General features: G+C 54.9%; 1 protein-coding gene across 2 annotated transcripts in view; it reads right to left on the bottom strand.

The window, feature by feature from the left end:
• SARDH (sarcosine dehydrogenase) overlaps positions 1–12,545 on the bottom strand; it is a 70,227-nt gene that overhangs the window by 49,636 nt on the left and 8,046 nt on the right. For both annotated transcript variants that reach the window (XM_087418838.1, XM_014782303.2), the window contains exons 8-9: positions 4,622–4,726; positions 3,278–3,407 (exon numbers count right to left, since the gene is read on the bottom strand). In XM_087418838.1, the coding sequence (XP_087274964.1) occupies positions 3,278–3,407; positions 4,622–4,726 (235 nt within the window). The remainder of the gene's footprint in view (positions 1–3,277; positions 3,408–4,621; positions 4,727–12,545) is intronic.

The raw sequence follows: 12,545 nt of genomic DNA, 5'->3' as shown, positions 1-12,545 counted from the left end.
CCGGGCCGGACCCTGGTCTCTGACCCTCAGCATCTGAGCCGAAGGAGGCCGCCAGCCCCAGGGGATCTGGGGGACGTTTCCAAGCTGCCGGGTACCCCGGAAGGCAGAAAAATGGCTGCAGGGGAGGCTGGAGGAGGCAGGTCAGAGAGGAGGGCAGGGCCTGCGGTGAGGGCCTTGGAAGCCACAGTGATTCTCCTGCAGAGGCCTCAGAGGGGAGAGACGCCGTGTGATAAGTGTCAGAGCTTCCCTGGGGCCGTGTGCAGTGACCGGGCTGTAAGGGGCAAGGGAGGAGGCCGGGAGGGCATCAAGGTGACCGGGGGAGAGGCCAGGGTGGCTCGGAGAAGGTGGAGCCACCCTGGCAGGAAAGGGGAGGGGAGGCTTCGGTTATGTGCGGGGACGGCCCAATGACAGTTTGGGGGCTCAGGAAGTGTCTCCAGGCCCCGGGCAGGCGGGCGGGACGTTCTGAACAGCCTCACAGGGAATCTGAGGGGAGAGCCAGATGGAAGAGAGTTCTGAGGGACAAGGGTCTCTTGGATGTTTGACAAATGACTCAAGACTGAGCAACGCGAGGATGCAGGATGCACGGGACCTCCAGGCAGCGCGGACAGGGCCCTCCCGACCCTGGAATGAGAGCTCCGCTCACCCCCAGCTGCCCCGAAGTCAAGGGGGCCTGGGACTTCCCTGCTCTGCTCTGGAGGCCAAAGGCCATTGGCCGGGCCTGTCCTCCCCAGCACAGAGAAATGTTGATTTTCCCACGAAACCTCGCTCACAGCCAGGAAACCAGCACAAGATGTCCTCACACGCACATCCCCTCCCATGGGGCTTCCTGGGAGTGATGACCCCCCAGTCCAATTAAAATGAGAACCCTCCCAGGTTATTCCTGCCCCTGGGGTCGTTCCAGGCCTGTGCTTCTCACTGCCAGTCCACACAGGCCCGGGGAAGCCGCGGGGGGCAGTAAGTCATCACCCGCACCCCACACCCGAGCCCTGTGCTGGAGTGCGCTCACTCCCATCCTGCCCACTGCGGCTGGCCAGTGTCCCCATCTACCTCTTCTGGGGAAGCCGCGCCTCTCATCCAAGGTTTCCCTAGGAGCCGAACAGATTGAAGCAGCCCGGGCCGGCGGCTGTGTAGACACCAAGTGTGCCAGGACAGAGAGGGCTGGACGCCCCGGCAGGCCACAGCCCCCTGCGCGTCGGGATCCTTCCCCTCTCTTGTCCTGGCCTGCCTTCGCTCCCTGCGTGACCTGTGGAGCCTGCTTTACCCACTGGCCTCTGGCCGTCCTCTTCTGCTCACGAGGCTCACCATTGTTTGCTGGCCGGGCCATGCCCTGCACCTCCCCTGCGGCTCCTCACCCTCACTCCGCTCTGCTGACAAGTGCGCCCATTTCACAGAGGAAGACATCCAGGCCCAAGGGGGCTCACCAACCTGGGCCACGCGGCCAATCAAGGCCCAGCTGGGCTCCAACTCAGCCTCAGATACAAAGTTTCCTCTTTGGGCAAGGCTGTATCTCCTGAACCTCCCTCCACAGCCCTGAAACAGGCAAGGTTCCCCCTACGCACTTCCTTCCTTTGTTGAGGATTAAAGAGATCCTGTGTGTGCCAGGAAGGAAGGGGGATCCCGTGTGATTCTGCTGGAACCGCGATGGGAGGCGGCCTGCTCCCCCTGCCCTGACACTCATCCTGCAGCCCTACACAGCGCCCACTTACCCTTAAGGGCTTGGTGAGGCTGTCCCTCCTCTGAGCGGCCCACCCTGCACCCACCACCCCTGTCCTTCCCGTCAGGGCACCTGCCCCACTGGGCTATAGTAGACTCAGCACCCTGGTCTGCCCGCCAGACGGCGCGTCTGCCTCTGCACAGCGGACGTGCCGGTTAGCGTGGAGGGAAAGGCAGATGATGCTGGGTACCTGGTAGCTTCTGGGCCAACCTCACTCCGAGTCCCTCAGCTGTAAACATGTGGCTCCGGCGCCATCGGGAGCCCTCCCACCACCCAGAGACCACCCTTGGCCAGGACCCGGGGCCAGCAGCCCCACCCACCTGCGCCCTCACCTGGAACAGGTTGCCTCCCCTGGTCTGGAGCCCACCGCCTCAGGGTACCGCCCGTGAGCCCCGCCAAGCCTCTAACAGCAGCCCTGCCCAGCTCCTCACGCACTCGGCCCGGGGCAGGCACGGGACAGCGGGCAGGCACTCAGCCAAGTCGGAGGAACTGAGTGGACGCTGTGCGGGCTCCTGCACACCACGCGCCTGCCTGCCTTGCACCTGGCCTGGAATCTTATTCTGGAATCTTCTCCACGTGCACACAGCCTTTGAGACCCAGCTCAGACAACCCACTCAGCCTGCATCAGCCTCACGTGCCCTGGGGTCCCTTGGCTCCCTGGGCACCCCCAGGACGGCTCTGTCCCAGGCATCGAGTTACTGAGTGGCCTTCTCTACCCGCTGAGCTGTGAGTTGCTCGTGCGGGGATCTGTCACATCATCTTTGAGCTCCCAAAGCCCGGCCGGCTGGCGGGTCCTGCGGGAATGAGCTGCTGGCCTCGGCCAAACTCTTCAGCTCTGTGGGTCCGAGCCTCCCAGCCTGGGGCACAGCTCGGGTGAGCACCAGCCAGCAGGGTGGGTGTTGGGGCTGTGCTATGCAGACCCCACGGCAGGCACTTGAGACCTTTGTTCATAGCCTCCCCTTCTGTCCCAGCCTCCTTCGGATCAGCTCTCCCAGAGGCCAGAGATGAGGGCCAGGGTTCAGGGCTTTTCCACGCTGAGCAGGTGTCTGGCCCTGCCTTTGCTGGATGCCGAGGCCAGAGAGCAGGGGGTGAGGCCAATGGCCTGGGGTCCCAGCCAGGACAGAGCCCTCTGGAAAGCAGGAGAGTGGGAGCTGAGGCCAGACTTGGCACTGGGGGGCTCCAGCCCTGTGGGAATGGTGTCAGGAAAGGTCCTCTCCTCGATCAGCCTCCCAAGCGCTGGGTGGGGCTCACCATCCCATTTTATAGACAACAAGACCAAGTCCCAGGGAGGGGTCGAGTGGGGATTAAGAGCCCCAGGCTGGGACATCAGGAGGGGCTCACTCTGGGGTGGAAAAAAGCCCGGCCGTGTGCCCATGGGCAAATTTCTGCCCTCGCCAAGCTCAGGTCTCCTGCCTGCAGAGATGAGTAAAGGCAGCGCAGATACCCAGGGCTGCGGGAACGATGTCACGAGAGCGTGGGGACAGCCTGGCACAGGCCAGCCTCAGGAGTCCAGCAGAGGGACCCAAGGACACCCACCCCCAGCTTCCAGGCCTCCCCACTCACCCGGGCCACAGACTGTGGACTTGACCCCCGTCTTCTCCAGCACAGGGACCCGGTTGACGGCCCCTTCAATGTGCTGGCTGAACACGTCCCAGTCGAGGTCGAAGAGGCCGAAGGCAAACTTGTCCGACACCTGGGGAGGCAGGGCGGGGGCTCATGTCCCATGACAGCTGCCCAACGGGAGCCGAGCTGGGTCAAGCGGGGGCCTAGCCAGCCTCCCGGAGCTGGGTGAGTGACGGGGCCAGGCTGGTGCCCCTCAGGTCGCCTCAGTGTGTCTCCCCATCATCGACCCATCAGTGGGGCCTGTCTGTCTCCCTTCTCTGCCCAGGCCTGGGCCCCACCTGCTCTGCCCTTGACTGTTGCAACGGCCTCTACCTGGTCACCCTGCTTCTCCATCCTCCTTCAACCTGGTCTCTCAAATCAGATCACACCCTCTTTTGCTCTCAAGTCTCCCATGGCTCCCCATGACTCTCTGTGGCCCATAAACCCCTACCTGAGCCGGTCCTGCCCACGCCTACCACTGACCCAAGGCCGGCTGATCTTCCTACAGTTCTTCGAGAAGGGAAAACTTGATCTGACCTCGCGGCCTCCACCTCCACCTGGGGCAGCTCCTCGCCCACCTAGCTCTCTACAGGGCTCTGCTCAGATGTCCCCTCCTCAGGGAACCCTGTCTGACCACAGTCGGAAAGGCCTCCTTCCACTCCAGTCTTCCCAGGCTTCACCTTAACCTGCTAACTTCATTCAGTGCACAGATCACCAACCAAAACTTCTTTACTTACATCTTTGTTTGTTTATTCTATGTCTCCCCACCAAAATACAGGCCTCCTGGGACAAGAACTTTTCTCTTAGTCTCTCTCTTTCCCCAGAAAATAAAATAGTATCTGGCCCAAGTAGTCATTTAGTCTTTCAATTTGTGGACTAAACGCGTGAATATAGGAGCAAGGGTGGCCCACACACACGCTCGACCCCAGAAGCTGCCAGAAGAGCAGCCCAAGTGGGGGGAAGATGCTGCTGCAGCCGCAGGGGCTGCGGGAGGGCAGAGGACCATCTGCTAACGGACAGAGGACTTAAAAGATTTCATGATCTTCTAAGATCATTATTTTACACATTCGCAGCCTCTAACAATTGAGGTTTTGAGGCAAGCCCTCCACATGCCCAGGTCTGAATCGACCTGTGTGCCAGGTCCTTCAGGGGTCAGAGGAAAGTGGGTTTGACCCTTGTGGGGCTGGGGCACCTGCCATTTCTCGGTGTGCACCCAAGGAGCTTCAGGGGGGTGGGCCCTCTGGAAGGTTTCCCCACACTGAGATGCAGCCCCAAACCCCCTCCCTCGATCCCTCAGTGACTCACCTCCTCCCAGAAGATGGGGTTGGCCTCATAGCCGCCCACAGACAAGGCATCTCCTTGGAGGCGGAGGTAGACCGAGGCGTCGTGGTCGCGGACGTTGGGCATGTTCTAGAGGGCAAAGCAGAGAGGCCGCAGCATTAACCAGGCTGGGTGGTGGGCCCAGTGCCTCCACCAGTGGTCCCAGGCCCGCTGGAGGCCCATGGCACCTCCTCCTTATTGTAGGACCCTGAGGACAGAGTGGACCTGGGGCCTCGGGTCACATAGTGGACGAACCACCCCCATTCAAGTCTCTCCTTCCCCAAACCCCATACAAGAGCAGCAAAGGTGGAAGGAGAAGGAGGAACGGAGGAGAGAGGGAGGGAGAGAAGAAAAGCTATAACCCACAAAGATATGAGAACAGGGGAGAGACAGCCATGGACAGGGGAGATCTCAACCCACACTGGGGGGCAGGGGCTGGAGGAGGGCTGGGCCCTAGCTCAGGTTTCAGGGAGGGAGACTGAACAAGGCAGGCTAGTTTGTCACCCACCGTCCCCTCCAATCTGCAGAGGTCGAGCCTGTGGCAACCCCAGGCCCTGCTGCAGGGGGTGATGGGAGGGGTGTGAATGTGTATGCATGTGTATGTGTGTGTGTGCACATGTGTGTGAGTGAGTGTGAGAGAGTGTATGTGAACAGAAAGATGGGCTGGGGGCTCTTCAAAGCAGTTGCCCCCAGAACCCCACCATCCCCACCACGTGCAGCCCAGGCCCGGCCCTGCCCTGCAGGATCCCCGAGCTCTGTCTGGAGAAGTGCATCCCCAGAGGCTCCAGGCTCGGGGGAGGCGAGGAATGGGCTGCCACCCCTCTCGACAGCAGATTGGAGACTTCTGTGGGGACAGTGAGTGGCCCATGGAAGGCTCCAGGTACTGATACCAGGGTCCCTCACCAAAGAGGATGGCTCGTCCCTCAACCCCCTACCAGAGGCTCTCCTGTCCTCCCTGCTCAATCCTCCAGGAAACTCCCTCTTAGAAACGACACCTCCATGAGGACTGCAGAGACGTGAGGAGATTGGGTCCATAAAACAAGGTGCCACGGAAAAGGAACAACTCCAGACCGAGAAAGACGTCTTCAAATGAGATATGATCATCAAAACTAAAAATGCAACAGAAGGATCGGATAAGGCCAAGACTATCTTCCAGATATTAGGCTAAAAAAGACGAGGAAATGGAAATCAGTACAGGAAAAAATAGGAAAATCAGAGGGCAATCCTAAAGGTCCAACACCCACCTTACAGGGTTCCAGAAGGAGAAAACAGAGAAAATAGAGCAGAAGGAATGTCAGAGCCATAATCCAAGACCATCTCTCAGACTGAAGATTGTGAATCTCTGTATTGAAGGGCCCACGAGTGCCTGCCGAGCCCTGTGAATGGACCAGGCCTGCTCTGAGGCCACGTTGGGGTGAAACATCAGAACAACAGGTGAACAGGTGGGTCCCAAATGAAGGAGCAGCAGCCCTGGAGGCTGGAAGACCTGGAGCAAACTCTTCAAAGTTCTGATGGACAATGATTTTAGATGCAGAATTCTAGACCCAGTGAATCCATCAAGCAAGTGTAAGGAAATAATAAAGAGTTTTTCAGACACTCATGGACACAAGAACATCTACTTCCCATGTCCCTCTTCTCAGTAAGCTACAGAGAACATGCCATGGATCCAGGGAGCAGCAGATCCAAACAGAAGAGGGGTGAAGGAGGTCCCAGGGTAACAGCCAAGAGGCAATCAGTCCAAAATGTAGAAGATCAGAAGGCAGCAGAGGAATCCTCCAGGGGAGGGAATGAGACTCACAGATTTCATGTGATTTCTCTGCTGTGTATAAGGATGCAGAAAACATTATTGATGGGTGTTTGACAGATCTGTAGAAATGGTCAGGGAAAAAAATGCGACAGTTATGAATATAGACGCAAATATCCTCAAAAAAATACTAGCAAAATGAATCAAACAACATATGAAAGGGATTCTATACCATGAACAAGTGGGATTTATCCCAGGAATGCAAGGTTGGTTTAATATCTGAAAATCAGTCTGTGTAATACACCATATCAAGAAAGTGAAGACGAAAACCACTAGTAATTTCAATAGAAGCAGAAAAAGCATTAGATGGAATCCAAAACCTTTCATGATAAAAACACTCAACAATCTAGGAACAGAAGGGAACTTCCTGATAAAGGGCATCTAAGGAAAACCCACAGCTAACGCACACTTAATGGTGGCTTTCTCCCTAAGATCATGAACAAGGAAATGACGTTCACTCTTACCACATCTACTCACCATTGTGCCAGACGTCCTGGCTACAGCAGCAGTTAGGCAAGAAAAAGTAATAAAAAGCATCCAGATTGGCAAAGAATAAGTAAAATCATCTCTATTTGCAGATGACATGATCTTGCATACAGAAAATCCTGAAGAACCCCCTAAAAAACTATTAGAACTAATAAAATAGTTCAACAAGGTTGCAGGATACAACGTCAATATACAACAAACATACAAAAAGCTTATTGTATTTCTATACACTAACAATGAACAATTGAAAAATGAAATTCAGAAAATAATTTCATTTACAATATCATCAAAAATAATAAAATGCTTATGAATAAATTTAACAAAAGAAGTGCAAAACTTGTACTCTAAAAACTAGAAAATATTTTTGAAAGAAATTAATGGAAAAACATTCCATGTTTATGAAATGAAGACTTACTGTTGTTAAGGTGGCAATACACCCCCCAAACTGATCTACAGACTCAACACAATCTCCGTCAAAACCTCAGCTGGCTTCTTGGCAGAAATTGACAAGCTGATCCTAAAATTCATACAGAGTGCAAGGGATCCAGAATATTCAAAACAATCTTGAAAAAGAAGAACAAAGATGGAGGACTCACATTTCCTGATTTCAAAACTTACTACAAAGCTCCTGTAATCAAGACAGGGGTACAATGTAAAGATAGAGATACAGATCAACAAAGTAGAACTGAGATTCCAGAAATAAACCCTCATGTTTGTGGTCAATTGATTTTCCACAAGGGTGCTCAATGGGGGAAAGAATAATCAACAAATGGTGCTGGGCAACTGGACCTCCACGTGCAAGAGAATGAAGCTGGACCCCTTCCTCCCGTCATACACAAAACTTAATCAAAGTGGATCACAGACTGAAGCATAAGAGCTGAAACTATAAAACTCTTAGAAGAGGGGCCGGCCCCATGGCTTAGCAGTTAAGTGCGCGCACTCCACTACTGGCGGCCCAGGTTCGGCTCCCAGGCGCGCACCGATGCACCGCTTCTCCAGCCATGCTGAGGCCGTGTCCCACATACAGCAACTAGAAGGATGTGCAACTATGACATACAACTATCTACTGGGGCTTTGGGGAAAAAAAAGGAGGAGGATTGGCAATAGATGTTAGCTCAGAGCCGGTCTTCCTCAGCAAAAAAAAAAAAAGAGGATTAGCATGGATGTTAGCTCAGGGCTGATCTTCCTCGCAAAAAAAAAAAAAATTCTTAGAAGAAAATATGGAAGTAAATCTTTGTGGCCCTGGGTTAGGAAACACCTTCTTAAATATGACACCATAAACACAGGGGACAAAAGAAAAAATCTGTAAGTTGTACTTCATCAAAATTAAGAACTTTTGTGCTACCAAAAATATCATTAAAAAAGTGAAAAAACAACCCACAGAATGGGAGAAAACATTTGCAAATCATATATCTGATAAGGGACTTGTATCGAGAATGTATCAAGAACTCATAACTCAACAAAAAGACAAACAACCCAGGGCCAGCCCAGTGACCTAGTGGTTAAACTCATGCACTCGGCTTCAGTGCCCGGGGTTCACAGGTTCGGATCCCGGGTGTGGACCTACACACCGCTTGTCAAGCCATGCTGTGGTGGCGTCCCACATACAAAATAGAGGAAGATGGGCACGGATGTTAGCTCAGGGACAATCTTCCTCACCGAAAAAAAAAAGACAAATAACTCAATTTAAAAATGAGTAAAGTCTCTGAATAGACATTTCTGTAAAGAGGATACACAAATGGCCAATAAGCACATGAAGAGAGCTCAATGTCATTAGTCATCAGGTAAATGCAACTCTAAACTACGAGCTACCACTGCACACCCACTAGGATGGCTAGAAGCAAAGAGACAGACAATAACGAGTGCTGATGAGCATGTGGAGAAGTCAGAACGCTCACACACTGCTGGTGGGAAGGTAAACGACGCGGCTGCTTTGGAAAACGGCCTGACAGTTCCTCAGAAAGTTAAACACAGATTTACCATGTGACCCAGCAATTCCACTCTATGGTATCTATCCAAGAGAAGCGAAAACGTGTCCATGCAAAAACTTGTACATGAACGTTCACTGTGGTATTATAGCCAAAAAGTGGGAAAGCTCAAATGTCCACCAACAGATGAATGAATTAAAAAAAATGTAGTATACAATAGAATATCATTCAGCCATAAAAAGGAATGAAATTCTGATACACGTACCACATAGATGAACTTTGAAAACATCATGTTGAGTGAAAGAAGCCAGACACAAGAGGTCACAATGGCCTCTTGTCTTTTTATTTCCATTTTATTAAGTGTTCAGAATAGAAAAATCCAGATTTGTGATTGTCTGAGGCTGGGGGTGGGGTGGGAAGTGGAGAGTGACTGATAATGGGTATGGGGTTTTGGGGATGAAGATAATATTAGATAGATGATAGATAGATAGATAGATAGACAGATAGATAAGTAGACAGGTGATAGGTGATGGATAGGTAGGTAGATTAGTGACAGTTACATAGAAAACTGAGCAACTGGAAAAAAACTATTAATAACTCCAGGAAACACAAAAAGTTAGACACTATTTGCTCAGGAGTGAACAATATTTACATAGTCATTATATTGCAAACGCTGACTACTGATTTAACCAATAAACAAATAAACAAAACAAAATCATTTTGGAAAGCAAGCCGGAGTGGGGAGGGCTCACCTCCTCTGTGGTTCCCCAGCCCTGGAGGAACTGCCTCTCTCAACCCTCTCTTGTTTACCCGTCACGTCTATCCTGGAGACAGATACATCAGATGCGACCCCTTGGCCCCATCTTTGAGGACATGCAGAGACCAAAAGGGACGCTCCGGCGGACGCCCCTCCCTCCTCCTCCCGTCCCCTGGTTGTCCTGCTCCTCCGCAGAACTGGAGTGAGAACGTGTGCGCTGAGGGGCTGCTGTCAGTTCTCAGTAACTGAGCCCTTCAGAAGTAATAATAGTGCCGTCATTACCTCCATCGTCGCTGCTGCTCTAAAAACAAAACAAACCGACCCCGGAGCTCCATAGAGCGGGGCGGTGGGGACACCTGGTGGCCGGGGAAGCCCTGACCCTTGTTCCAGCAGGATCAGGGTCCCCATCTCCCTGCCCTTGGAGGGCCCCGGCTGCCTCGGAGTGCCCAGCACGGGCTCAGCTCAGCCCCAAGGCGTCCATGGGGGACCCTGCCTGCCCTCTCCATGCAGGGGCCCACGCTGCAGGTATGACCCCAGTCCCACTGATGCCCCTGCCTCCCAACCTCAGCCCATTCCCTTCCATCAGCTTCTCCTGCCCTCCCCTCACTCCAAATCCTGTTGGCCACTTACTCCAGGAAGGCTTCCTGTGGCTCCAGCCTTCCCTGGTCTCTTCCTCCAAAGCACCAGCTGGCTGGACCACCCCATGCCCCTTGATCAGGGTCATCCTCACCACATCCACCACCTAACCAGCACCATGCTCAGCCCTTTAGCTCCATCACTTGGTGCCTCCCTCAGCACAGCCCTATGTGTAGGTACAATTATTACCCAGCAGAAAAGGAAACTGAGGCTCAGAGTGGCACCCTGACTGGCCTGGGCTGGGTAATGGAGGAGTCAGGATGCAGATCCCAAGGCTGGGCTCTTACTCAATGCTCTGTGACCTGGCAGAGAAGCTTCTGTAAAAGTCAGCAGGGGTTGGTGGGAATGCCAGAGCATCAGAGAGCACTCAGGCTCACTGCTTTTGAAGGACACAGAGCCGGGCCCAGAGGTCACAGAGGACCTGGGGGCAGCACTCAGCTAGGACCCTGGACTGGGACAGCTCCTCAGAAATGGGGGCCCCTGGGGCAGCACAGCCCTCTGCCCACGGTCAGGAGGATGAAGAGCTCTTGGTTCAGCTGGCTACACAGGCCCCTGACGCTGTGAGGCCCAGGTCTGGGCAGATGGTGTCCTGCAGGGCAAGGCTGCCAAACCCAGGGACCTTCCTGAGCAGACGTGGACAGGGCGGGCAGGAGCATGTGCCCCCAGAATGGGCCCAGGCGTCAGGGGCCTCCCAGTGCACGCCCCAGAGCCCCTGACCACGAGACCTGCCGTGGCATGAAGGAGCTTGCTCTCTGACCCACCAAGGGGTCAGGTCAGGGTCAGAGGCCCGCTCCTCTCCCAGACTCAGACTGCGCAGGTGCAGCCTCAGGAAGGGCCAGTGCCCCGACTCCCGCCACACGGCCAAGGGGGTGCAGGGGAGCATGTGGAACTTTGCCCCCAGCCCCAGATCTCCTCTCTTCTCCTACAAAGGGTCTCAGAGCTCTGGGGCTGCTGGCCCTTTCCTGGGGCACCAGAGCAGCCTCGAGCTCCCAAAGGCACAGCGGGTGCCTGGGTGGGGGCGTGTTTGTGAATAACGTGGACGACCCCAGCCTGGCTCTGACCGTGCACTCACGGAGGGGGGCCCTGGCCGACCCTGAGCTGCTCCTTCCCTGAAAGACGCCTCAGTCAGGCCTGAGGGGGAATCAGAGCATGGAGAATCTGTGGGCGCCCTGGAGTCAGCCTCCCCGCAGCCACCCCCAAGATGCAGCCCCTGCCCTGCCCCCCCGCCTGTCCCCAGCTTTCCCAGCCCTGCTGAGCCCACTGCGGCCTGAGGGCGACCCCTGGTGGCCACGCCGGGGCTCTCCCCACAGAACCAGGGCCACGACTCCTCCCGCCAACAGCAGTGTGATTTCTCTCCATTCCCCAGCACCCCACCCAGCACGGGCACATGGCAGCCCTCAGGAGGCGTGTGCTGGGTCACATTAAACTCATCCACGAATGGGGAACGCCCTGTGTTAAGGGGGAGGGGCAGGAGCGGGTGGGGACCCCGGCCTCTGCCTCAGCTTCCCGCCCCCTCCACCACTGCGGTCCACCTAGAGGCCAGCCTCAAACGTCCCCAGTGACCACAGGGAAGCCAATTAAGGACGAGGCTCCCAGGACCCTCTTTGCTGGGGCCTGACCCTAGACAAGGGCAGTCTGCTCTCACTCTCCCCCCTCCACCCCTCTGACCTCCTCTCAACTGCTGGCAGGTCTCCAGCTGCCGGCTCTGTGCACCCCCCTTCTCCACGTCATCCCTTCCCTGCCACCCCTCTGATCCTTCAGAAGATCCTCCGACATGGCCTCCACCAGGAGCCTCCCCTGGTCCATGGGCAAGGAGTCCCTATAGCCCCTGTGCTGGCCCTGCAGAGCCCTTGTCAACCTGTTCTGGAATAAATAAGCATATTCACTTGTCAGTACCCTCCCCCAGCTCATCCAGACAAGAACCAGGTCGTTTTCTCTGTTATAGGCCCAGTTTCCAGAATAGGACCCGGACACAGAGCTTACCCAGTCAATGTTTGATGGAGAGAGGGGTAGGGGAGGGAGGGTTAGGTGGGGTGGTGGATAGATGGATTAATAAACGGATGGAGGATGGAGGAACGGGTGAAGGGAGAGATGACATGGTAGAGGGTATGATGGAGAGATGGAGGGATGAACAGACGGCGGGGGAGAGATCGAGGAAGGGGCAGATGGTGGAGGGAAAAAGGGTAAATGGGAAAAGGAAAGGATGGATAGATGGAGGGGTGAGGAAGGGATGGTTGAATGATGGACGGAGGGAGGGAAGAAGGAAGGAGGGAGAAAGGAGTGCTCCATGACAAGGTG

This window comes from Ceratotherium simum, chromosome 29 (assembly GCF_057802395.1).
Source record: "Ceratotherium simum simum isolate JZ-2026a chromosome 29, ASM5780239v1, whole genome shotgun sequence".
Taxonomy (NCBI): Eukaryota; Metazoa; Chordata; class Mammalia; order Perissodactyla; family Rhinocerotidae; genus Ceratotherium; species Ceratotherium simum.
The sequence above is the reverse complement of the archived record's forward strand: the minus strand, read 5'-3'. Positions and strand labels throughout refer to the sequence as shown.